We start from the raw sequence: 25,812 nt of genomic DNA, 5'->3' as shown, positions 1-25,812 counted from the left end.
GCAACCCTATGTCAAGGGACCAGCTCCCAATAGCCTTGGAGCTAGCCTTCTTGCTGGGATAGCAGTAGCCAAATGAACAGAATTGAAAACCAACCCTAGAAGGTAGTATCCCTGCCACCGTTTCTTAGTACAACAGCCTGGGCCAGGAGACTCCCAGAACCTCTACACCCACCGGCCGCTCACCCACAGCTCACCCGCATCAATGTGCCTGCCCTTCTGGGGGTAGAAGGAGGTTAGAGATGAATGGGCAACAGTGGACAGGTGGCAGGTGGGCCATAGGCATGCAGCAAAAGAAGGGGGGAAAGGAGGTGGGCAGCATGCTCCTTGGAGGTCAGATCTGCTGCCCCCTAGCTGTCCAGAACCTGCCATCCTGAGGCAACTGCCTCACCTTGCCACATTGAGTATATGAGCTTGACAAGCAAAGCATGGCCCCACCAGTTTGTTTGTCATCCAGATCTACATGCCAAGCCTAAAGGGAACCTTGTGGTTGCTCAAAGCCATCTAGCAAATAATGCCACATATATCTACCCTGCCAAATATTTTTTTAAATCCCAAAGAGACACACCAAAAGTAGATGAGACAGCTTTTTAAATAAGATTACGGCTGATACATAGGACCTGTCATTTGCATCATATAAATGAAAACATATTTTCCATAAAAATCATCATCTTTCAGATTAGATATGTACAATTTAGATCTAGTTAAAATGTAATTCACAGATTCCTATATCATTTCAGAGGCAAATGTAGTGTAACTCTCCTAGCAAGAGTACTCAAGTGAGAACAGTGGTGTCCAGAACCAAGGGAGTGGATTCTGGGTTGAAGAAAGTCCATTTGCCCTCCCAGGCAGGCAGTTTTGTGGACAGGCCCTGAGCCACTCTAGTGAACCGGTGAGTGGCAGGCTGGATCATCCACCTGCCACGCATTTGACCTATGGTGGCAGGAGGTCTTGGGTGTTCCCAAGTGACCAATAGGGGCACTGGGACCTGGGACAGGATAAATTGCAGCCTGCCAGAGCAATTGGCCTCTTCCTTTTGGTGGATGGAGGGGGATTGTGAGTTGAAAAAACTGCCCCCTTAACATGCAACCTGGAGAAAAACCTGAGGATCATAAAGTCTACCTGTTAATTAAAATGAGATGAGGATGACAAGTTAATGTCGTAGTATTTAAAACCAAGGACTTAATGTTCTTTGGAAGCATCATTACTCAGATGCAAGCCCCACTGAACCCAACAAGTTGGAGCAAGTGCAGTCTGAAGGCCTGATCTGCTCCACCAAGCTTTAGCTGGTGGCCCATGAGCCATAAACTCGATATTTTGGAGGTGGTAGTGATACTACAGGGAGAATAGGGTGCAGACCTTGGCAGGACTTGTCTGACTTTCACTCATTCTCATTATGCTAGGCTGGCTGAAGAGATTTAATCTTCTCTTCATAGCCTGTGGCTGTATTGGGAATGAAAATCCCCACAGCATGGAAAGAACATTGCCTCCTCCTTAAGTGACCTACATGCATCAGCTGGGTGGGGGGGACGTCTCTGTATGTGTATGTCCTATATGTATGCGTATGAAGGAGTTTTGTACGTGTCCCTAAATGTGTGTGTGTGTCTCAGACCCTCCATATGTCCCTATTTTCCAGGGACATCCCTGATTTAGAGAAGCCATCCCGGTTTCTGATTTGATGGAGTGCCATCGCAGCTGCCCTCCCCGCCCGCGCTGGGTGCCACACCCCCACAGGTGGCGCACCATGACCCCGGGATGCGCGCCAGGCACTCCCCTGCCTGCTCTCCGCCCCCTGGTGCCAGAGCATGACCTCCGCCACTGGGCTTCAGGCCCAGTTTTGGTACAGAAACTGCTTTGGTGCCCTGTATGATGACCTTTGCCAAGAGAGAGAGAAGGGAAATGTGTCCTTGTTAATTCTCATCAATGTTCTCTGTGGCTTTCAGGACAGTGGTATCATTCTGGAGCGGCTGTCTGACTTAGGGGTGAGTGGCACAGCTTTGTGGTGTTCCCAGTCCTATTTGGTTGGTTGTTTCCAGAGGGTGATGCTTGGGAAATGCTATTCTGCCCCATGGAGTCTTCACTGTGATGTTCTTCAGGGTTCAGTCTTACCCCCCATGCTGTTTAACATCTACATGAAACCACTGAGTGGGGTTATCTAGAGATTTGGACTATGTTGTCAGCAATATGTGGATGACACAGCACAGGTGTGGCAGTGGATGATTGTCTTGCCTCAGTAATGGATTGGATGAGAGCCAACAAACTGATGCTCAATTCAGATAATGTTGAGGTGGGTGGTTTCTAGAACAGATGGATGGGAGGTGGCCCCATATCACTCCAGTGAGTGAAAAAGCTACGTGCTCTCTGAGGGAACACATACTTAGCTCTTTTCACTCACTGGAGCAATATGTGGCTAGGGATTAGGGGTTTTTTTTATTCTCTCAGTTTCTCATTTGGTGCTTATTAAATCCAGTTATCCTTATTGTATATAGTGTTTACTTAATTGAAGTAAAACTGGTTTTATATGGGTGTTTTAACTTGGAACTGTTTAAATTGTTTGTTTATGGATAAATCTTGATGTATTGTTTTAGATATGGGCCAATGGCCGTAATAAATCAAATCAATCAATCAATCAATCAGTTATCTACATTTCTGCAGCAACTTGCATTAAAAAAAAAAATCCTAATAAAAATTCATGTGGAATTTAATGTGAATTACTCTTAATACAATTTTATACACAATTTTAACTAACATACAATTGTTTGCAAACAAGTTTCCCCAATATAATACAATTTTCTGTGTTATTTTCATTTTCATGCACACTTTCCCCTAATATATCTATTTTCGTAAACAATGGTTGGAGAACTGAATTGCATGATTTGAAAAATTTCAGGTATCAAAGGATGACCGTGTTTCAATTCTCATAATGTTTCGCAACGGGAAGATTTGGCTTCAAACACAAACTTTACATTTCTCGCCCGTCCCTCCCTGTGGCATAATTGTTGTGATTATATCTCCATGTTCTCTTCTCTTAATGCTGTTGCTTGGAAAAGGAAGCAATATTACTCTGGAAGTGATCTGTGATGATGGCTGGCAAATATCAAACTTCTGTTGGGGTGAAGCTATGACTCTTGCACAATTCAGAGCACCCAAAGCTAAATGGCTTCTATGTATGTGGCTGTATTTATTAAAGCGACAATTATTCACATGCTCGTTCTCCCAGTTCTGAGGTCTAGTAGGTGTGAAGGATGCACAGGCATGACGGAAAGGTGACTCTTACAGCATTAAGGGGAAAGGAAGCCAAGGGGAGGAGCAGGAGAAAGGCAGCTGTTTTGAAAGAGAATGCCTGAAGTAACAGAATGTCCTGGGTGGAGGGTTGGATTGCTGCAACAGGTGTGTGAATCTATATAAACCTGTCTGAAACATGAAACAGGTGGCTCCAACCCAGATAAAGAGTACAGTAACTAGCTGGAGAAGCTGGTGCTGCACTGTCAGTCAGAATGCCTCCACAGTCAGGCACTGTTCTAGGAGGAAAGGAACCTTGCTTAGATGCTCCACAGCTTTTCACCTGGGAGGAGATAGGACTCCGCTCAGGCAAAGGGAACTCCAAGGAAGAGAGGTGGCTGGTCATCAATCGGAAAGTCTACGATGTCAGCAAGTTCTATTGGCGGCACCCTGGAGGAAGGCGCGTCATCAGCCACTATTCCGGACAAGATGCCACGGTGAGACCTTATTGCGGGGCAGAGAGCAGTGGAGAAGGACCATCACCCAGTGGCAGAGCACATGTCTTGAATCAGGAGTAGAGAAACTCCAGCCCATAGACCTGCTAGGGGATCCCATTTGGTCCATGAGGTCATGGCAGTCTAACATCACTGACTTGCATCAGCTGATGGGGATGGGGCTCGATCCTACTTGGTGCATCTTTGCCAGCATGTTCCCTGCAAGAAACACACTGGCAAAGCAGACCCTTGTAGAGAGCAGGGTTGCACCCTCTGCTCAACAGCTAGAGAGGGGAGAGTTCAATGCAGGGAATGCATTGGCAAAGCAGATCCATCCCTGCAGCCCTCTGAGATCACCCACCTCTCAGACACCTGATGTCATCAGGTCATCGGAAGATTGATAGATGGGTGGTCCCATCCACCTGCTGAAGTTGGCAAGAAGGGTGGAGAGAGATAAATATCTTTTTTTTCCTGTCAAAAAGGCACACCCACCCCTGGCTTACTTGGACCACATCCCAGATTTGACCCCTAGCATCTCCAAGGATCTCAGGTAGCAGACCTGGAAAAGACTTGTGGCTGACATCCTGGAGGACACAGCACTGTAGGCATTCAGGGCTAGAGGGACCAAGGTTCTTCATATGCTCATGAAGTTTCCTTGGCAATTTTCTGTTATTGTAGGAAACAAGAGTTAGAAGTAGGGTCTGAAGGCACAGAAAAGCCCACCCCATAATAGCTTGCTGGAGGAGGAAGCTAAATTCTGGCTGGCATGGGTGACTAAAGCTAGTCTGCAGTTCCTTCTCAAGATAATTGATTATAATTCTTTCTACATATCATTGCCTGACTTCCAGGTGGTTTAAAGAAGCCCAGGTGTGTGAAGGATTCATATGGACTCAAAAGCAGAGTTATCATACCTGTGAGAAACTATGACTGAGGATGTCTCCTCAGCCAAAATATTTGAGTAATGTTGGGGTAGGAAGCTAAGAGAACTGATGTAGCATTGCTGATATTTGTTGGGTTTGTAGTTTTTGCTCTTCTCGTTGAGTTTAACCCTGGTAAGTACACTTAGAATCACAGCCACAATTTTATATTTCACTACAGAATGTCTTACCTTTGCAGATTAAATTGGCAAAGTGTGAAATATACTAATCTGTTGTACACCTGAAATTAAAATTTAGAAAACACCACCTGAGATTAAGAATAGTGTAAGTAAAGGATGTTGTGTTTGGGATTGTCTTGACTGCACAGTTATGAGCCAGATATTGACCTTGGTGATTTAAAGTTTTCTCATTTTGCCTTGGGCACACTTTCTAGCACACTTCTTGCATGTCAAAGTAAACTAAAGGTGTTTTATTTTTACATATATATTTTCTGTTCCTAACCAAATGAACATTCTGGCACCCACAAAAACAGGTTTATTCAAATTACATGTAACTGAAGTTGGTGTTAATTGACGTTTAAGCAATTTACAGAAAGGGTTTAACTAATAACGCAGGTGCTGACATTCATGCACAGCCACCCTCACAGGGATCCAGAAAGTTGTGGTGGAGTTACACTGCCTAAAGGTGTTTTCTTTGAAGCGAGTAGCCAGACCAACTTTCCTCCTAGTAAGTCCCTGGCCACCTGTTTAATACCCACAGGGTGATATGAACAGGAATGAAACATTGGCTAAGAGTCGCAAACATCAGCTGCGTTCTCACATGCCTATCACTGCTTCAGATCTCTGAAGTAGTTGCAGCAGGTGCCAGTGAGTTATTCAGTGCCAAGAAGACTGAGGCAGGCAGCCCAACTCAAGTTATAGATCTAAGGACAACTATTAAAAGGCTGGAACATGTCAATTATTTAGCTTGCGGTAATATTTCTACCAACATTAGGGTTTGTGGGCAGGAGAAGGTGTCAATCGGTTTCTCTACCTCAGGCAGAAAACATGCACTGGAGAGGGAGGAATATATCAGTTCTCTCAGTTCTCTTGCTCACATTTCTACAGGAATTTACAATTAATCTTTTTAAAATCCTCATAAAATTCTTCAGTGGTTTTGACCAGTGCCATTTTTCTAGGAAAAGGTGCCGGAACTCACCATGAACGGCTCTCTTGTTCTTTTAGAATGGCAATGGCACCCACCTGGTAGTGGAACTGAGTTCCAGTGAATTCTGGCTGAGAAAAATCCCTGGCATTGACTAATGTACACATGGTGTGATGCATTTGTGTATTATTATTATTATTATTATTATTATTATTATTATTATTATTATTATTATTATTATTTCCCACCCATTTGGCTGGGTTTCTCCAGGCTCTGTGGGCCGCTTACAGCACATATAAAAACATAGAAAAACGTCATTTTACTATTCATGCTATTTTCATGAACATATTTATTTGTATGCACACCTTAACCCAATATATGTATTTTTGTAAATGTTGTTTGCTTAAAGAATGGCATCACAATATTCAGATAGGTGTGAATTTCAAAGGACGGCTGCATTTTGTTTATCGTATTATTTTGGAAACTGTGAATTTATAGGTTTGAATTTAAATGCGAGCTGAATTTAACCCAGTCAGATGAGTGGGGTACACAAAATAAATAATTACTATTATTACATATTGACTTCCTCCCCCATCCTTGCTTCTGGGCTTACAACATGGACACGTGGCTGATGCCCACAAGTTAGAATATCCCTCAGTACGACATGTGCTCACCATGCCCATGAAATCTCCTCATCTGATATGCCTTCACACCACGTTTGTACCTCCTACTGGAATGGACTGGCTTAGGCCTCAAGGGCCGTTTAAAGATTCCTGGGACTCCATCGGGTTCTTACATGATTGTCTTTCAGTGTCACAAACCACAGATGCTCTTGGATTCAGATGCCAGCGAAATAATTAAGGCTCCACCTACCGTTAGGCAAGTGGGGCAGTGTGCCTCAGGTAGTAGGGTGGAGGGTACTTTTAAAAGCCTATAAATTACCATTTATATTAAGATTGCTGCAATATGTTTATCAACACTGGGTGGGTGAAGGAGGAGATGTCATTGGGCTTTCTACCTCAGGCAGAGAAATGTCCTGGGCCATATCCAGATTTTATCGCTTCTGAGAACACGAACAAGAGGCTGATGCATAATTATGACATCTGGTCATGCTAGATGTTTCTTAGTCTGATATGTCTTAAGCTGGAATGAATTGACTTATGGGCCCTTCCAGACTGTTTTGTTGTTGTTTGTGGGTATATTCTTCAACATGTCCTTGATGCAATAATAGTGCATTAGTAGTGAATTTACACTGGACTGTCCACACGCCATGCCACTTGGTTAGTTGTTCTCCAATGCTTCACATGTGTTACTGTATTACTGCCATCTGGAGGGATGTGCTTACCCTATAGTGCACCACCAAAAGAGGGAGAAAAGAATAAACCCAGAACATCAGTAGCATAAAAAGTTCCAGGATTACAGCAGGTGGTTAAAGGGTGTGTGTTGATTGGAAATGAAACAGGCTATCTGCCCCCAAAACATTTGCAGGCACAAACAGTATTGAAAGCAGGACTGTGTAAAAGTGCCCCAATATCATCGTGAATACAAATCATCACGAAGTGACATCTGGAGGGGTCGTCAGGCTGGAATGTACTGTTTTAATGGCACAACGTAACATAGGAGAAGGTATTCCTGGCACCACTTTTGAGTACAAGCAGACAATAAGTGTTGGAAGTGTAAAGAAACTGAAGGTACTTTCTATCACCTTTGGTGGACGTGCCCGAAGATTAAGGCTTTCTGGGAAATGATATATAATGAAATGAAAAAGGTACTTAAATATACTTTTCCTAAGAAACCAGAGGCCTTTCTCTTGGGCATTGTCGGCCAATTGGTGACAAAGAAAGATAGAACATTTTTTATGTATGCTACGACAGCGGCAAGAATACTCATCGCAAAGTATTGGAAGACACAAGATCTACCCACTGTGGAAGAATGGCAGATGAAAGTGATGGACTATATGACACTGGCTGAGATGACTGGCAGAATTCGTGATCAGAGGAAAGAGACGGCGGAAGAGGACTGGAAGAAATTTAGAATTTATCTTAAGAACTATTATAAAATTGAGGAATGCTAAAATGCCGAGGTGTTGAGAGAAAAAGGGATACAGCAATATAAGATTAAGTAACAGAAAGGACTAAGATGATATATATTTGATAAAACTACTTAGAAGCTGCTGAAATAATTTGGTAAATTGGGATGTAGAAAGGGGAGGTATGGGGGAGTCCGAGAAAGGAGGATTATGGAAAAAAGGTTATGAAATTATATATGTTTGTTTGTCTTTCTATTTGTTTGTATTGTCTAAAAAACGCTGTAAAACTAATAAAAATCTTATAAAAAAAAACTTTTGAGTACAAGCAGCTATAATGGAATCACGGCACCATCTGATGTGCCACGTAAGCACAACACTGGAAAAGTTTTCTGACTGGTGATGCACACTGTGTTGGGTTGTTTGAATATTACTTCTAAACATATTTATATACCACTATGTGATTTTTTTTAAAAAAAATCAAAGCAGTTTCCAGCAACGAAAAATGAAACCACACAGTAAAAACCATAAAAAGTTAAACATCCATCAACCATTGCGAAAGGATTTGTTTTTGAATTGTCCACATAGACCTGGCAGAATAGAAAAGGTTTGAGCAAGTTTTTAAAAGTTGGCACAGAATACACATTGCTGTATCTATTGGCAGAGTACTCCACAAGACTGGGCCAATGGAAGCAGGAAGCATGTGTGGTAGGAGAACCCATGTTTACATCACTGCTGCTGTACTGTCACCCCAAATCAGAAATTGGCCTTTTAATCAATGCGGGTGGGAAAGATACTGATGTGCACTGACTCATGTTGACAACGGGACAGTGCTCAGAACGCCTCTGCATTTGACTTCACCCACCAAAACTATAACTAACATAGGGTTTGCCATTTAGGGCATTGCTGAGTGCTTTGAGGTTTTGAGGTTTTTTCTACAAGCAAGCAGTATATACATTTTATGAAGAAAATAATAACTAAGTATGTTCTTCCTTCAATGATTTTTCAAGTGCCTTCTGTCTTTAGCTGTGATTTTCATGTCTCCTCCTCTGAGGGAATAAGAAAACACGGAAAGACTTCTTGCCTGTCCATCTGTTGAACTTTTGGTAATATATGTAGCTGGAAAGGTGTTTGATGAAACTGAAATGTGACGTGAGAAAGGAATTGTGTACAATAAGATGTGATTCATTTTAAAGTGAGTTCATTCTGAAGTTTGGAAGCTCCTTTGAGAAATTGTGTAAACTCTGTTGGCGTCTACAGAAGCCTTCTGTGGGTGGAAGATTTCTTGCTGGTTATGAAACTCACAGTCATAAGCAAAGAGTCACTGCCTGAAGGCCTTTGGACTCAGCTAGACTGTTACATTAAAAGTTATTTGTATGCATTGTATATGTGATATTGCCACCAGATAGCGGCCTGGAGTCCTGTTTTTCTCTAACTGTTTCTCCTGTTCAAACTGAAATGCTTCTTTGATGTGTCTAGATCCAGCCTCTGTACACACACACAAACACATCCTCAACCCTCAGCATTGCTTCTTGTGCTCAGGCCATTTGGCTTCTGAGACCTCACCAGGCACACATGTTTCTGAGCTCTTTTCACCCACAAGGTCAAGGCACATGCTTTGTTTATTTTGAATGACCACTGAGATTCTATTGATGCTGAATTCTGAATGCAATTAATTAGGGTAGTCTCTTTACAGGGCTAATTCAAATGTAATGCTAAACAAAGGCTTGGCCTTCCTTAGGCTGATGTGCTCCCTCTTTCTCTCCTTGTATACTTCAGTTCTCTTCCATAGTTTCCTGTTACATCTGTATGAGCAAACTTTGGTTGCAAATTGTTGCTCCAGAGGACTACCGCAAACCATTGTTCATGGTTTGGATTCTATGGTAAACTATAGTTTACCTGAACCAAAAATCAAAGAGGCCCATGGAAAATTTAAAAAAGGAGAGTGTGCTTTCCTGAAGATCAGACCAAATGACATCATAATGGGTGATCATTACTATCAGTCTTGCACCTCTAGTTTCTGTTAACTCATTTAACAGGAACTGTATGCCAGTCTTGATTTGTGAATCACTGGCTTCACAAGTACTTACAGCAAAACGTGAAACTTACTTATCAGAAATAAAATATAGTTGTTCATTTGTTGTTGTTGTTGTTGTTGTTGTTGTTGTTGCTGCTGCTGCTGTTGCTGTTGTTGTTGTATATGTATTTATACCCCACCTTTCCTTGAGGGAACTCAAGGCAGCTTAAAGAAAAAAATAAGAACCGCTAAAAGCATAGAAAAAACAATAATTAAAAAACCATAAAACATTGATAAAATTAAAACTATATACATATATAAAATCTATTAAAACCATACCAATAATTACAATATAAATAGCACAGCACCAGCCCTTTCATTAAAAGCATGTCATTTCATCATAGGATTCAGTGAAGAATATCCTGCCAGATAGTCCTTTCTAGAATGCCCAAAAATAAAAATAAAAATTGAATGATCAACCCAGAATGAGCTTAGTGATCACTTACTGTCAAAAAGTTCTTCCTGGTGTTTGGTCAGAAGATCTTTCCTTGTAACTTTAATCCATTGGTTCAGGTCCTACCATCTGGAGCTGGAGAATACAAGCTTGCTCCATCCTCCATGTGACAACCCATTTAGTTATCTGAAGATGGCAATCATATCTCCTCTCAGTGTGCTCTTTTCCAGGCTAAACATACCCAGCTCCTTCAACCTTGCCTCATAAGGCCCTTGATCATCTTGGTTGCTCTCCTCTGCTCACATTCCAGCTTGTCAATATCATCCTCAAATTCTGGTGCCCAGAGCTAGATACAGTACTCCAGGTGGGGTCTCACCAAGGCAAAACAGAACAGTACTATTACTTCCCTTGATTGGGACACTATACTTCTGTTCATACAGCTTAGAATAGCATCAGCTCCTCCTCCTCCTCCTCCTCCTCCTCCTCCTCCTCCTTCTTCTTCTTCTTCTTCCTGCATAACTTTGTTGACTCATGTTAAGTTTGTGGTGTACTAAGACCCCTACATCCTTTTACATTATTGTTTGTTTGTTTGTGTGTGTGTGTGTGTTTAGGATGCCTTCACCGCTTTCCACAAGGATGAGGACCTAGTAAAGAAATACCTGAGCTCACTGCTAATTGGGGAGCTGGCACCTGATCAACCAAGCTGTGAACCCACCAAAAAAGTAAGTTTTCCATGTAGTGTGCATGGCAAAAGCCACTGGACTAAAATGCTTTACATGTTCTAATTGAGCAAAAGCACATTGTAGATACCAAAGAACTTAGCTGCAGGATTTCCCTTTGGTGGCTTAGGCCCCATGGATCCCTAAGGGTACACTTTTCATGATGCTTTAGAACCTCAATATTGCTCTTCACCCCTTGTCCCCATGGTAGAGATGTGAAAGAGAATGGCTTTGCACACAGCCACCATGGAAGAGACAACCATAAACTTGTGCAACTGGGTAGGTGGTGGAGGGATCTGGTTGGATATTTAAATCTCTCTGCCTTGATCCTTCACTAAGCACCTGCCCCATTCTTCACTGGTCAACAGTAAAGTTGTGTTTATGGCCCTGCCCATAAACCTCAATGAGTTGAAGGGTGAAGTCTAAAATGGGGAGATTTCCCACACAATTTAGAACCCTGCAAAATTGAGGGTCTAGATCATGTGAGGAGCAAAGGCATTCCACACTTTGGATTTCATCCTCATGGAAGGAGATGAGGATAGCAAAGCAGAGTTGGAGCCTAGTGAGCTTGCCCTGCTTCCTTGTAGGATTTACATGCAACTAGCATGCCAAGTGCACTTCCCCTGCATGCGAAGACAGGCTCTGGCAGATGGAACAGACAAGTGGCTCTAATGGTCAAGAAGGCAGAGAAGGGAAATTCTGGCCCTAAACCTTGCGGGATATATTTGTTAGAAGGAAAGGCTAAGGAGTAAATCCTAAACAGATCCAGAATGGAGTCCCTAAGATAGTTGGATGGTGTCTTAGATGCCTCATTCTGGCAACTCCAGCAACCAAGTTGGTGCCAAGTGTGTTGTTCTGCTTTCCTTTGGACCACATCAGTGAGGCTGAGAAGTCAGGGTCTTGACATCTGGGCATTCCATTGTCTTTCAAGATAGACAGATTCCAACAACAGCACAGGAGGCATCTGGGTACAAAAACCTCAACTCTTACAGAAAACCCACTCATTACACTCCTTGAAGTTACTGTGGAGAGACAGAGCAGAGAGTGGTTTTCCACTGCCTCTGGTTAGACAATGCCCTGAAATCATCATGCCCCTCTTATCTTAGAGTCCTGTCTCCTCCTGCCCCCTGTTGAAGGAGAGCTGACCAGCTGGCTTGGCCTCTCTGTTACCATCGTGATCTGTCTAGAGAAAGCGTAGTAATGCTACAGTTCAAATCAGATGCATGTACTTTGTGAAGGGGGAACTTAACCATGGTCATTTCTCACAGGATATGCTGATACAAGATTTTCGTGAGCTGCATAGCACCGTGAAGAGATCTGGACTCCTGAAGGCCAGTTATCCCTTCTTTGCCTTCATGTTCCTGCATGCTTTCCTGATAGACATTGCATCCTGGCTCGTCATCTGGTACTTTGGAAAAACCTGGACCCCTTTCCTCATTGGTGTAGCATTGTTCACCATTGCACAGGTAAATGTGTCTGCATTACTGGATGCAGCAGGATTCAGTCTGGACTATTCTGGACCGGTTACCTGTCTTAGTGCTTTGTCATATCCTCACCCCCCTAAGCATTTGGCATAGCTTGTGGAATTTCAGGCATATCATGGTGACCTGAACACACAAATTTAATGTTACCAGCTGAAAATTGGTCTAGTTTGTCAAAGTGGTACCACTTAAAACTACAGCTAAACTTGCACTTTTAAAAGCGTGCTCTGCTCAGCAACAGGCAAAAACTACTTATTTTTTATTAAAAGTTTTAAAATAAGAAAATTTCCCAAAGGAGTTAATTTGCAGTCATCTTATTGCCCATTGTCCAGTCAATCAACATCCACTGTTCCAGACTGCTACTCCCTTTTTCAAAGCCCTACTTTCATGAATTTCAGCCATACACCTGACCTTACTGACTGCAACAGCAGCTGGGAGGAACTAGCCAGGCATATAAATTTAGAGTGGGGTTTCCCAAACTTGGGTCTCCAGCAAACTTGGGTCTCCAGCTGTTTATGGATTTACAACTCCCATCACCGCTAGCTAGCAAGACCAGTGTGCAGCGCTGATGGGAACTGTAGTCCCAAAAAACAGCTGGAGACCCAAGTCTGGGAAACATTGATTTAGAGCAACTTAGCAAAAGGAGCTAGCTCCACAAGCTGCAGGGAGCCCCAGTGGACAAGTGTCAAAGCAAGTTAAACAGCCAGGCAAGTTCGGCAACAGGGCCTGGAAGCCAGGACTCACTATGCTGCCTGACCTTTCCTTGATCTAAAGAAAACCTGCCCTGAGAGAACTTCTCCAGAGCTGGAGTGATCCTAGTAGTGGGCAATTTGACAACTGGGTGTGTGATCGGTGTGTAGGCCGTAGGATTTATTGCTTGTCTGATGTGAAGGTTGTGGATATCACCTGTCACCTCGATAGCATAGCATAGTAGACAGTAGTAGTAGATAGTGATGCAGAGGTTGTGGTGCACATTGGCACAAATGGCATGGGGAAATGTAGTTGTGAGGTCCCAGAAGCAAAATTAGGGTTGTTTGGTAGCACTCTGAATGCCAGCAGCTCCAAGGTAGTTTTCTCTGCAATGCTGCTGGTTCCGTGCGAAAGGCCAGCTAGACAGGCACAGCTTTGTAGTCAAAATGCATGTGGTCTCAATGTGTGTAAACAAGTATGAGGTGATGCATGTCAAGGCAAAAATAAAATAAAATTCTTAATTTCACATGCATGTTCATGAGGTCTGAACTGGTGGAACTGACTGTCTAGGAAGGAGACCTTGGAGTCACAGTAGATTGATAAAGATGTCAATCCAGCATTTTCTTCTTCATTTTGAGGCAAAAAAAGTCAGTTGTTAACAGAGAAATAGCAAAAAGTTGCTTCATTGGAAAGATATGCTGGCACCCTTTGATGTTATGGTAGTGCTGTGTGAGTTGCTTTTCTAGGAATTCACACACACACACACACACACACACACACACACACACACACACAGCTGTTGACCTTGAAAGGCCAGTGGCCATTTGTTAGAGCCATTTGCAGTGGAATGGGTCCTTATCATAAATATTATGCCTGGCTAGTATGGGAGGTGATGATTTCAAGGTGAAGATCTGTGTGACTGGCCTTGTTTACATAGTTGTGGGCCTTTAAAAGTTACACCACCCTGTGGGATGAATCCATTGACTGTGGCTTCCACAATGCTACTGTAATACTTAAAATCTTCCATTTCATTGTTCTGTTGTGTCTGAACTTTTATAAGCAATATTCATGAGGCAAGCCTTTTTATTATGCCACCGTGGGAAGTGAGGCTATATACCCATGCAGGAAGGCCTAGTGCCCTTTTCTATAGTACTAACTTCATGGGAACCAGTTCTCCTTCTGATGAAAGTGCCCAGGCTTCCTGCCAATTTCCGTTGCAAATGTGTGGGGAACTAAACAGGGGCAGAGTGCGTAGGATAGCTGCTGTTGCTTTTCCCAAGTCTTAGTGAAAGAGTGAGCCATTTGTTCCTACTAACCCATCTGTGGAAAATAGCCTATCGACATGTATTGATATTGCTTTTTTGCTTTCCAGATCCAGTATGGCTTTCTTCAGCATGATCTTGGGCATGTTTCCGTCTTTCAGAAGCCCAAGTGGAATAGACTGGCTCACCTCATTGTGGCAGGAATACTTAAAGTAAGAGCCCAGTATCGAGAGTGGAGTTTCTCCTGCTTAGAACTCATAGAGACTAAACAGGAATAGAATCAAACTTCCTGATAAATTCTAGTTCAATAACTTCAATCTTGATACTCTTGTCGAATACTTTGTTAAATGACTGTGACTCTCAGGTCAACATCAGAGTATAGCTGTCAACGCTTCCCATTTTTTAAGAGAAATTCCCTTATTCCAAAAAGGATTCCTTGAAAGAAAAGGGAAAAGCTGACAGCTATGCATCAGAGTGCCCTAGGAGGCTGAAGTTGTCATTCTCTGTTTTCTCAATTCCCCCCCCCCCAATTTGTGTGTCAGGAATAAGCACATAACGTAGTTGCTCCAACACCACCAACATGAATAATGAAAAGTTGGTGGCATTTTCTTTTTATTCTGTTTGCAGGGAGGGCCCCCCAGCTGGTGGAACCATATGCATAACCAGCATCATGCCAAACCCAACTGCTTCCGCAAGGACCCAGATCTCAACATGCATCCGCTCCTCTTCAGCCTGGGGAAGCCGCTCTCTGAGGAGGTGAGTAGACAGGGGAATGCACACCATGAATAACAGGCGCAGTAGGTTAGAGCCATGGTTTGGTTTCGCCTTACGTGCAAACATGGCCATGGAAGCCGATTTCATGTTGCAAACAGATATCGTAGGCTTCTTTCCTGAATCAAATTCTCTAAGAAAAATCTGTGCAGTGACAAAAGGTCAGCAAAGTTGTTACCTATGTTTAAACGCATTACTTCTGCTCTCCATTCGCAGCTTGGGAAGAAGAAGAAGAAATACATGCCTTACCAGCACCAGCACAAATACTTCATCCGTGAGTCTCTCTCAGCTGTTTGCTACCATCAGCAAGGCTGTGTCTCTTTGGGGATTAGGACCGAAGCTTGTTAGATCGGAGGCTGGAGGTTCTGAAAAAAAATATGCTATGGGCAAATGGATAGATAGAAGAAATGTTATCTTTACTAGTGTTACACAAACCCCAATCTCTGAGCAGTGAGAGACTTCAGGCTCCCAGCTTAGGGTTTGTTTCTGCAGAATGAAGATCCCTGGAGATGAGTAGCATTTCCCCACACATTTATACAGGCTGAGCATAAGAAAGAAATTTAACAGCATCAAAACTCCAGCAGTAGATTAGAAGGGGGGACACCAGTTCCACAAAGCAAGTCGAGCTGCTCCATCTCTTTTCAGCTTCAGCTTCAAAACCCCTGAGGCTTTTGTTTTTGTTTTGGTTCTCTTTCTCAGATACACACTTTCCTGACTTCACCTCCAGCCAGGGCAGGAGGGATGAAAGTCAAATACCCTTGAGCTCCTATGGCAACAAATCACCGGCACTAGGCCAGCTCTTTAATTATGCCAAGCTTGACCATTTTCATTTTAAAAAAATAAAAAATTGTCCATTTCTACAAATGCAAATCAAACAGCTATAGAGTCACAGGGCTGCAAGGGCTCTTGAACGGACACCCCCTCCAACTTAAATTTAGCTCAGTATGATTGCTCCAGAATTACCTGGGAGATGAGAAATACCCAGAAATACTTACGGGCTTGGAAAGCTTGGTTATTACAACTGGAAGAAAATACTCCTCTTTGTTTTATGTTTGCTTTCCTTTTTCTCCATAGTCTTAGCCCCGATGACTTTCGTTGTATTTGTGCAGCTGATTATAATACGCTTCGCAATTCAGAGGAAAAAATGGATGGTGAGTCATCTGTGAACTTGTAACTGCACTGTTTCCCCTATGGATAATAACGTAATGGTGGAATGCAGATGTCCTGTGTCCGCACTGCCTGCAGCTAGCCACCAGAGTTGCATTAGAGAAATCATTATTTTATTCCTGTGTCACATGAAGGATGAGTTTACTTTCGTGAATTAACAGAGTAAACAAATCCACTTGGCCTGTGTCTGTTGGAGCCAATGTCAGTTTGGGGAGGGAAGAATAGATCTACAGTAATCAAGAAGACCAATATCCATGAGATTTTCATTTGTTCATTCCTTTGATTTGTTATTTGTACTGCCTTTCATAATATCCACCCCGGTGCAGAAACATGTGTCTCATCTGCACTGATACTGATGCCCTTCCATACCATGGAGGCAGTTCTTCTTAACATGATACAGTTCCCAGGGCATTTCCACACATGCAAACATTACTCTGATTCACATGGCATCATGGCCTTTGAAGCCATCATAATTGCACCATCCAAAGGCAGCAGTTTTCAATCATTTTTATTGCCTTAACCCAGTTTTCTTTGGCAGGAGTTTGCTTGCGTTGTGTTCTACAACATCCGCGTTTGTCTCATGTTTGTTCCTTTAATGGGATTTAAGACCTTCATGGCATACTACTGGTTGGCCAGGTAAATAATCTGTATGCAAAACGCTCGTGGATGGGGTGGGCGGGGGCGGCTGGGCATGTACAAAGTGCTGTATTTGCATCTCAAATTGTCCCACCAGTGTGAACAGATCCGTCATGCAGATGATCTCCCCTGGCCTGGCCTAGCGAAGCAGTCCAAGAAAGTGTCCAGCAGTCCCAAGAGAGACTGTTCCTCTGCCCCCTACTCTGCATTCATATAGTGGAAAAGTAAAATACAGAGATGAGTGGAATTCAGCACCATGCAGTTACAGACATTTTGTCTGCACAAAGTACATCAGTTTGTGAGATGGAACAATCCCCCTCCCCTCCCCCCACATGCTGTTCTGGGCCTACCTCTGGACCCCCCCCACCCCCCCAGCTAATGTTGGGGGGGCGTAAGTGGAGGGGGGAAGCCCTGCTGTGCAAGCAGAAGTCCTTGCACAAATTTGTTACATTTGTTAAGAGATCTCACACTATATGTTTCTAGCATTATATTTATCTCCTGGTGTTGTTGTTTTAAATGGAAACTTCCACTATCCATGCAATGTTCTTCTGTGGCAAAAAGGTTCATTCGCTGACATAAGAGGCTGCCTAACTATTAATAGACTCCTCTGGAGTTAGCAGTGCCAATTCGATGAAATACAAACAATAACAGACATCTCCAAGGCAAAGATCCCGTAGTTTCCCAGGTCTTCCAGGCTCTTTGTGAGGCCTTGGTAAAACTACAAATCCCAGAGATATCTGCACTGGAAAAATCCCATAAGTAAGTCTGCTGGTCCTAATGAAGGCCCATGGAGCATTTGCTCCTCTTATTCCCTTACTCTCATCACTACTACAGGAGCAGAAAAGGAATAGGACCTTGTAAGCGGAAGGAGGGTGTAGAAAAAACTTGCTTTGAAAGAATTAGCCCTTTTCATTCTGTATGAGGTGGTATTGGCCAATCTCTGACAGAATGGTGATTATTGTTGTTGTTCTTGTGTTGATCTACCCAGGTTCCTAGAAAGCACTTGGTTTCTCTGGGTCTCACAGATGAACCACATTCCCATGACTATCGATTATGATAAGAATTTGGACTGGGTGTCTGCTCAGGTGAGTTAATATGTACTTCTTCCTCCCAGAGACAATGAGTTTCTTTCATCTGATAGGTTCAGCCATCCATTTGCGCTTTCAAGTGCATGGCCTCCTTAGAAAGGGCAAGGTTACATTTCCATCGAAGAGAGAGTTGTTCAAGTGGCCCAGTTGCCATGGTCACATTTTGGTGGGGTTGGTTCTGGAGGCAGCTGTTCCCCTTTGCCGGGCCATTTAATGGTCTGTCTCCTTTCTCGTTCTCACTTAGCTCGCAGCGACGTGTGATGTGGATCAATCCCTGTTCAATGACTGGTACACGGGGCACCTGAACTTCCAGATTGAGCATCAGTGAGTATGTGACATATGGAAGAGAGACACTGGCACAGTGTGAATGTGTCTGGAAAAGGCCTTCATGTAAATGACAGCCCATACTCGTATTGGGTGGGAAAGGGTTAGGGAACTTCAACAGAGGTGGGGTGGCTTTGGCTAACTGAAGGCTCTGCCACTGGTTTATTGTTTATATTTCCATCCCACCTTTCACCCAAAGAGCTCAAGGTGGTGAGGTGGGTTAGGCTGAGAGCCTGAGACTGACTCAGCGAGGTGCATGGCTGAGTGGGGATTTGAACCCTGGCATCCTAAGTCCTAATGCGGCATTTTAACTTCTACACCACACTGGTTCCCCATGTTTCTTGCTCTCTTTCCACAGCCTTTTCCCAACGATGCCTCGCCACAATTATTGGAAGGTCGCTCCTCTGGTGAAATCCCTCTGTGCTAAGCATGGCATTAAGTACCAATGCAAGCCCCTGCTCACGGCTTTTGCAGATATATTGCAGTAAGTTCAATTAATGGCTTTCCCCCACTTGCCTTGTACCCCCCCCCATCCTCCAGCCCTAGCAGCCTTTTCGAAACCCTGACTTTAGGAACAACAGAACCAGCTGGGAAGAGAGTTGTGTAAATTGCTTTTAAGTTGTGCAAACTGATTCTCAATTTGTATTGTGCTGTTATACGCACTATGGTCTGCTGTTATTTTTATTGATTATAGTGTAGGTACCATATTTTTCCGTGTGTAAGACTAGGTTTTTTTTTTACCAAAACATTAGGCTTGAAATTGGGGCTCGTCTTATACACGGGTAGTGCTGAGGGATGGTTTCTTAATTTGGAATTCACGAAAATAGGGGGCGTCTTATACATGGGTACATAAGGAATATATATTTCTTATAGACGGGAAAATATGGTATCGTTTATTGTAATTGCTGAGAGTGAATTTCTGTTCAATAATTATTTGCTGATATTTAATTTTATTGTGTGCTATTATATTCTAATGGAATATTGAATATCACTTTATTTGGCTTAAGTTGCTTATGCTTTATGTTTTTATTATGACACCTTTGTATTGGATCAGATTGTGTTATAAGGTGTGCAGTCTTTGTTGCTTCTTCGTACCGCCTTTTGTTTCTCTACACTGCCTTGTGTATAGAATCATAGAATTGTCGGGCTGGAAGGCACCCCAAGGCCATCCAGTCCAACCCCTGCAATGCAGGAATCTCAGCTACAGTAATACAGAATGGCAGTGTGCAAATTAAAAGTGAAATTAACAGCGCAAGGAAGAAAGACAAGCACTAAGCTGAAACTAAGCTGAGGATTACTGAGAGCCTTTTTCTCTTTTCCTCTGCAGCACGCTGAAGGAGTCTGGGGAACACTGGCTGGATGCTTATATCCACGCCTAAGGAGAGAGAGGACTTTGGGGACGAATCGCCTCGGGATGAACTGTGATCTCCTGTTCTTCCTCTTCCCTGGCGCACACACCTTGAGCTGCTGATCTCTGAAGCTTTAGGAATTTGAGGCGGGGCTGAAGCTGAACTTGAGTGAGTGAAAGAGAGAAGGGTGGCTTCTCTGCTGTCTTGCCCCTTTCTGTTTGTGGGGGAATGAAAAATGAAAAAGAGCCTTCGTTCTACTTTGAGACCTTATGAAGAGATAGGGAAAGGGCAACAGTGCTTTGCTTCCTCTGTATTTCCACCTGCAACAACAGTTTCAAAGGTATATTAGGACAAGCAACCTCCCAAACATTCTGAGTCCTTACACCCTGATCCTTTCCTTTAGTAGACTTTGCACAGTCCTTTAAATGTCTCAGGCTCCTGCCAGATTTGAACATCCAGATTGAATCTTCTTTGTTCCACTGAATGAACTCCACAGAGCTCAAACAAAAGCATGGTTTGCATTTACTGAGTTGAGCTAGAACCAGCCCAACATTCAGGCAGGGTGAGGCAGTAGCACCAGGTAAAGGTAAAGGGACCCCTAACTGTTAGGTCCAGTCGCAAACGACTCTGGGGTTGAGGCGCTCATCTCACCTGGTAGGCTTTCCAACTCTGAGGCCAATTTCTTCTTTCCCCTGCCCTCCCTTTCCAGTTTTTCCTCCTCAATGGAGAAATCCAGGATTGTGCCATAGCTTTTGTTGATCTGGAGCAGCACCCTGCTCCTTTGAAACAAAGACACGAAGCACTACAGACAGCTGCTGTTTTGGGGAGACAGTGTAAACCAGAGGTTTTGCCTCCAAATAATGGGACAAATTACACAATGACACAACTCATGGCACAAATCAAATGCTTTCTTATTTTGGGGGTGGCCACATTTAGCTTCCAAACTGATAAGCACTCAGTCATTCAAGTTTCATAATAAAGGGAACAATGATTAGGCAAGATCCAATTTTCTGTGGTTATCAGAAATCTTTTCATTAAGTCCTAAGCAGGCTTCTTGAGCAATCAAAACCATTTTCCATTTCTCCCAAACTAAAGTTCTTGCTTCTCATGATAATATAGTTCAGCTTAGCATATGAAGTTGTCTGTTCATGAAGATAATTGGATGAGACCCTATTCTGGGTGGACTTGCCTTCAGAGGTTAGATGGTGGCAACAACCAGGCAGAGGCAGGCCTTCTCCATGAGGCAACCCTGATTAAAACTCCCTCCTATACTCTTATTTAAAACAAATAAATCTTTCAGGTGCAAAAAAAATTTAAAATGTATACTTTTGGCAACCAATGACACCTTCTCTGTTGCTCTTTTAATGTCGCTGCTATTGTCTTATTGTATTATATTATTAATTTATGTAATTTTGTTGTAAATTGTCATCATGAAGTCCTTCTATGGTAGAAGAGTTGTATGTATATCAATAAATAAATAAATAAAATAAAATAATAAGTAGCCTGCAAACGTGAATGTATGCTGTTTTGAAATTGATGGAAGAACCAACTTCAAGTTGGGCTTGGTGTGAAATGACTGGGGAGACATACACATCAGCAACAGATGTTTGATGTGACTGGGTACCATAGCTGCTTTTGTGAAAGATTTTGAAAGTAGATAATGACTGCAAAATTTAACACATCTTTCTACAAAAAGAAATCATAGGAATTCAAACTGTGGTGTGAAAACCTACTTTTTTTTTTATTCTAGGGGTACGTAGGATACCCCTTAGGGACGCGGGTGGCGCTGTGGGCTAAAGCCTCAACGCCTAGGGCTTGCCGATCGAAAGGTCGGCGGTTCGAATCCCCGCGGCGGGGTGCGCTCCCGCTGCTCGGTCCCAGCGCCTGCCCACCTAGCAGTTCGAAAGCACCCCCGGGGGCAAGTAGATAAATAGGTACCGCTTACCAGCAGGAAGGTAAACGGCGTTCCGTGTGCGGCTCTGGCTCGCCAGAGCAGCGTTGTCACGCTGGCCACGTGACCCGGAAGTGTCCCCGGACAGCGCTGGCCCCCGGCCAATAGATGTGAGATGGGCGCACAAACCCCAGAGTCTGTCAAGACTGGCCCGTTCGGGCAGGGGTACCTTTACCTTTACCTTTACGTAGGATAATTCATTCATTCCTTGATTGCATGCTGTTGAGCTCATAAAGTCTTGGGGCCAGCTGCAACCACCAGCCATTCTGTGCTGTGTGAAGCAGCACAATTACCGTATTTTTCGCTCTATAACACGCACCTGACCATAACATGCACATCATTTTTAGAGGAGGAAAACAAGGGAAAAAACATTCTGAATGAAACAGTGGATGTATCATTTTTGTGCTTCATGCTGTGGCCACAGACATGTGATCTGATGGTGAATTTGGGGTGACCCAATGCAAAAATCCTGAGAATCCATGTGGATCCATGCTTTGTAACCACGTTTTTGCACCATTGCAGCCTCAGGCAACAGTGGGTGCATGATTTTTGGGGGGCAGGCTGTAGCCATGGACATGCTATGTGATCTGATGGTGAATTTGGGGTGACCCAATGCAAAAATCCTGAAAACCCATGTGGATCCATGCTTTTTAACCACACTTTTGCACCATTGCAGCCCCAGGCAACAGTGGGTGCGTGATTTTTGGGGGGCAGGCTGTAGCCATGGACATGCTATGTGCTCTGATGGTGAATTTGGGGTGACCCAATGCAAAAATCCTGAGAATCCATGTGGATCCATGCTTTTTAACCACATTTTTGCACCATTGCAGCCCCAGGCAACAGTGTGTGTGTGATTTTTGGGGGGCAGGCTGTAGCCATGGACATGCTATGTGCTCTGATGGTGAATTTGGGGTGACCCAATGCAAAGATCCTGAGGATCCATGTGGATCCATGCTTTGTAACCACATTTTAAGTGGGGAGGGAAGGAAAAACACAGAAGGGACAAGGAACACGAGAGGGGTGTGCAGAGAAGCAGCTGGCTAAGAATGCAGGAGAGGGCTATAACGTGAGGAAAGGAAGGCAAAAGTTTCCCCCACCCACCCAAGCCAGCCAGCGCTCTCTCTCTCTCTCTCTCTCCCTCCTGCATGTTTTCAGCAGCACCGGAGCACAGAGAGGAAGGAACGACACTCTGCTTTCCCCTCTGCTTGCCTGGAGGGGAGGGGCTTTCCCTGCTCTTTGTTCTGTTTGAGCAAACGCAGCAACGAAACAGAGGAGGGTGGGCATTAAGACCCTGAGGCAAAATGCAGGAAAGCAGCAGCTTCCTCTTTTCAGGTTTCCCTTCTCAGTGACTGCGTGATTCGATTTTTGCCTGATTTTTCGGCTCCAGGGACCACACATTTGCTCAATAACACGCACAGACATTTCCCCTTCCTTTTTAGGTGAAAAAAACTGTGTGTTATAGAGAGAAAAATACGGTATTTTGTTTGTCCTGATGTCAGGGCTGCCTCAGGTCTCAGCTCACAAAAGACCAACGCCAGGCTCTTCTTATATACAAGGATGTTTATTGCAGTTCATTATTGGTTCCACAACCGAGGCGTGCAGCCCCGCGCCTCTTAGCCTAGACATTTGTAGTCCCCTCTGAATCGGTCCCGCCTCTACACCAGTTTAAGAGGCTTGTGCTAGACCACCTCTTCCTGTCCTTTCTTTTCCGCAGGGTCTTTCTGCCCCCCTGGGTTCCTTCCCTCCTGCTTTCCCCTGACGCGGATCCCTCAGATGCCTGCTCCCCCCTCCTTCGTGCTTTGGGGCCAGGCTCCTCCTCCGGGCTCTCTGCATTTCCGCGCGCCTCCACATTTGAACTTGGCGCGCGTTCGCTACCCCTGACCTTCCTTTTGACAGCTACACTACTCCCTGTACTACTCTCCGCCCCTTCCGGCAGGACGTCCTGCCCCGATCTCCTTCCCCTGTCTCCTTCCTGCTCTGCTCCGTGTGTCACACTGGGAACTCCACCCTTCTCACTCCGTTCCTCCTGGGAAGCCGACCCCGATCTCCCACTCCCACTCGGGGTTTCCCTGCTGCTTCCCTGCTCCTGGCAAGTCCCCCCTTTGACCCCCCTTAGCTTGACCAGGGGCGCCCCCTTCTGGGAATCCTCCGATTCACTTGAGAGACTCATGGAAGACCTCAAGTCATTGTCATCCTCTTCGTCACTGTCCTGGGTTTCTTCCCCATCGCTCTCCGTCTCCCCCCTCACCTGTGCCTCTGTCCCTGAACCCCTGACACCTGAGGTTTCCTGTAGTGATCAGGTGGGATTGCTATGAGGAATTATAACAAATATAGAGTAAGCCATCTGTGTCAGCAATGAAAGCATTGCGCTGACTGGGTTTAAACTATTTTGATATGATTCTTGATCAAGCCACACCTCTGCATCCCTGTTCCATTTCTCTTTCTTGACAAGTAATGTACTGCAGATAGGTATCTGAGTCATAGAATCATAGAATCATAGAATCACAGAGTTGGAAGAGACCACAAGGGCCATCGAGTCCAACCCCCTGCCAAGCAGGAAACACCATCAGAGCACTCCTGACATATGGTTGTCAAGCCTCTGCTTAAAGACCTCCAAAGTAGGAGACTCCACCACACTCCTTGGCAGCAAATTCCACTGTTGAACAGCTCTTACTGTCAGGAAGTTCTTCCTAATGTTTAGGTGGAATCTTCTTTCTTGTAGTTTGGATCCATTGCTCCGTGTCCGCTTCTCTGGAGCTGCAGAAAACAACCTTTCTCCCTCCTCTATGTGACATCCTTTTACATATTTGAACATGGCTATCATATCACCCCTTAACCTCCTCTTCTCCAAGCTAAACATGCTCAGCTCCCTTAGCCGTTCCTCATAAGGCATCGTTTCCAGGCCTTGGACCATTTTGGTTGCCCTCCTCTGGACATGTTCCAGTTTGTCAGTGTCCTTCTTGAATTGTGGTGCCCAGAACTGGACACAGTACTCCAGATGAGGTCTGACCAGAGCAGAATACAGTGGCACTATTACTTCCCTTGATCTAGATGCTATACTCCTATTGATGCAGCCCAGAATTGCATTGGCTTTTTTACCTGCCGCGTCACACTGTTGGCTCATGTCAAGTTTGTGGTCAACCAAGACTCTTAGATCCTTTTCACATGTACTGCTCTCAAGCCAGGTGTCACCCATCTTGTATTTGTGCCTCTCATTTTTTTTGCCCAAGTGCAATACTTTACATTTCTCCCTGTTAAAATTCATCTTGTTTGTTTTGGCCCAGTTCTCTAATCTGTCAAGGTCGTTTTAAAGTGTGATCCTGTCCTCTGGGGTGTTGGCCACCCCTCCCAGTTTGGTGTCATCTGCAAATTTGATTAGGATGCCCTTGAGTCCATCATCCAAGTCGCTGATAAAGATGTTGAATAAGACCGGGCCCAAGACAGAACCCTGTGGCACCCCACTAGTCACTCTTCTCCAGGATGAAGAGGAACCATTGATGAGCACCCTTTGGGTTCGGTCAGTCAGCCAGTTACAAATCCACTGAGTTGTAGCATAGTCAAGACCGCATTTTACCAGCTTCTTTACAAGAATATCATGGTGCACCTTGTCAAATGCCTTGCTGAAATCAAGGTAGGCTACATCCACTGCATTCCCTTCATCTACCAGGCTTGTAATTCTGTCAAAAAACGAGATCAGGTTAGTCTGACATGACTTATTTTTCAGAAATCCATGCTGACTATTGGTGATCACAGCATTCCTTTCTAGGTGCTCACAGACTGTTTGCTTAATGATCTGCTCCAGAATCTTCCCTGGTATTGATGTCAGACTGACTGGGCGGTAATTATTTGGGTCCTCTCTTTCCCCCTTTTTGAAAATAGGGACAACATTTGCCCTCCTCCAGTCTGCCGGGACTTCGCCTGTTCTCCAGGAATTCTCAAAGATGACTGCCAGTGGTTCTGAGATCACATCTGCCAGTTCTTTTAATACTCTTGGATGCAGTTCATCTGGTTCTGGAGACTTGAATACATCTAAACTAGCCAAGTATTCTTGTACTATCTCCTTAGTTATTCTGGGCTGTGTTTCCTCTGCTGAATCATTTGCTCCAAATTCTTCAGGTCGGGCATTGTTTTCTTTATCGGAGA

At 44.1% G+C, this 25,812-nt stretch overlaps 1 protein-coding gene and 1 long non-coding RNA gene across 2 annotated transcripts; one reads left to right on the top strand and one right to left on the bottom strand.

Moving 5' to 3' along the window:
* The first annotated feature begins 3,412 nt into the window (after positions 1-3,412).
* On the top strand, positions 3,413-21,234 carry LOC309531598 (acyl-CoA (8-3)-desaturase-like). The gene is made up of 12 exons (XM_082221188.1): positions 3,413-3,716; positions 10,843-10,953; positions 12,219-12,416; positions 14,494-14,595; positions 15,011-15,139; positions 15,371-15,428; positions 16,229-16,305; positions 16,860-16,957; positions 17,946-18,042; positions 18,290-18,369; positions 18,728-18,853; positions 19,697-21,234. Exons 1-12 carry the CDS (start codon positions 3,495-3,497, stop codon positions 19,746-19,748), a joined length of 1,350 nt encoding a protein of 449 aa, XP_082077314.1. The 5' UTR covers positions 3,413-3,494; the 3' UTR covers positions 19,749-21,234.
* On the bottom strand, positions 12,684-14,487 carry LOC309532013. Its single transcript, XR_014219523.1, has 2 exons — positions 13,896-14,487; positions 12,684-13,863 (listed from the first exon to the last, which is right to left on the bottom strand). It is a non-coding gene; the product is annotated as an uncharacterized lncRNA (long non-coding RNA).
* Positions 21,235-25,812: the final 4,578 nt, after the last annotated feature.

Source organism: Podarcis vaucheri (genome assembly GCF_965113315.1).
Source record: "Podarcis vaucheri genome assembly, chromosome: 1".
NCBI classification, from domain to species: domain Eukaryota; kingdom Metazoa; phylum Chordata; class Lepidosauria; order Squamata; family Lacertidae; genus Podarcis; species Podarcis vaucheri.
This window is presented reverse-complemented; position numbering and strand designations above follow the sequence as displayed.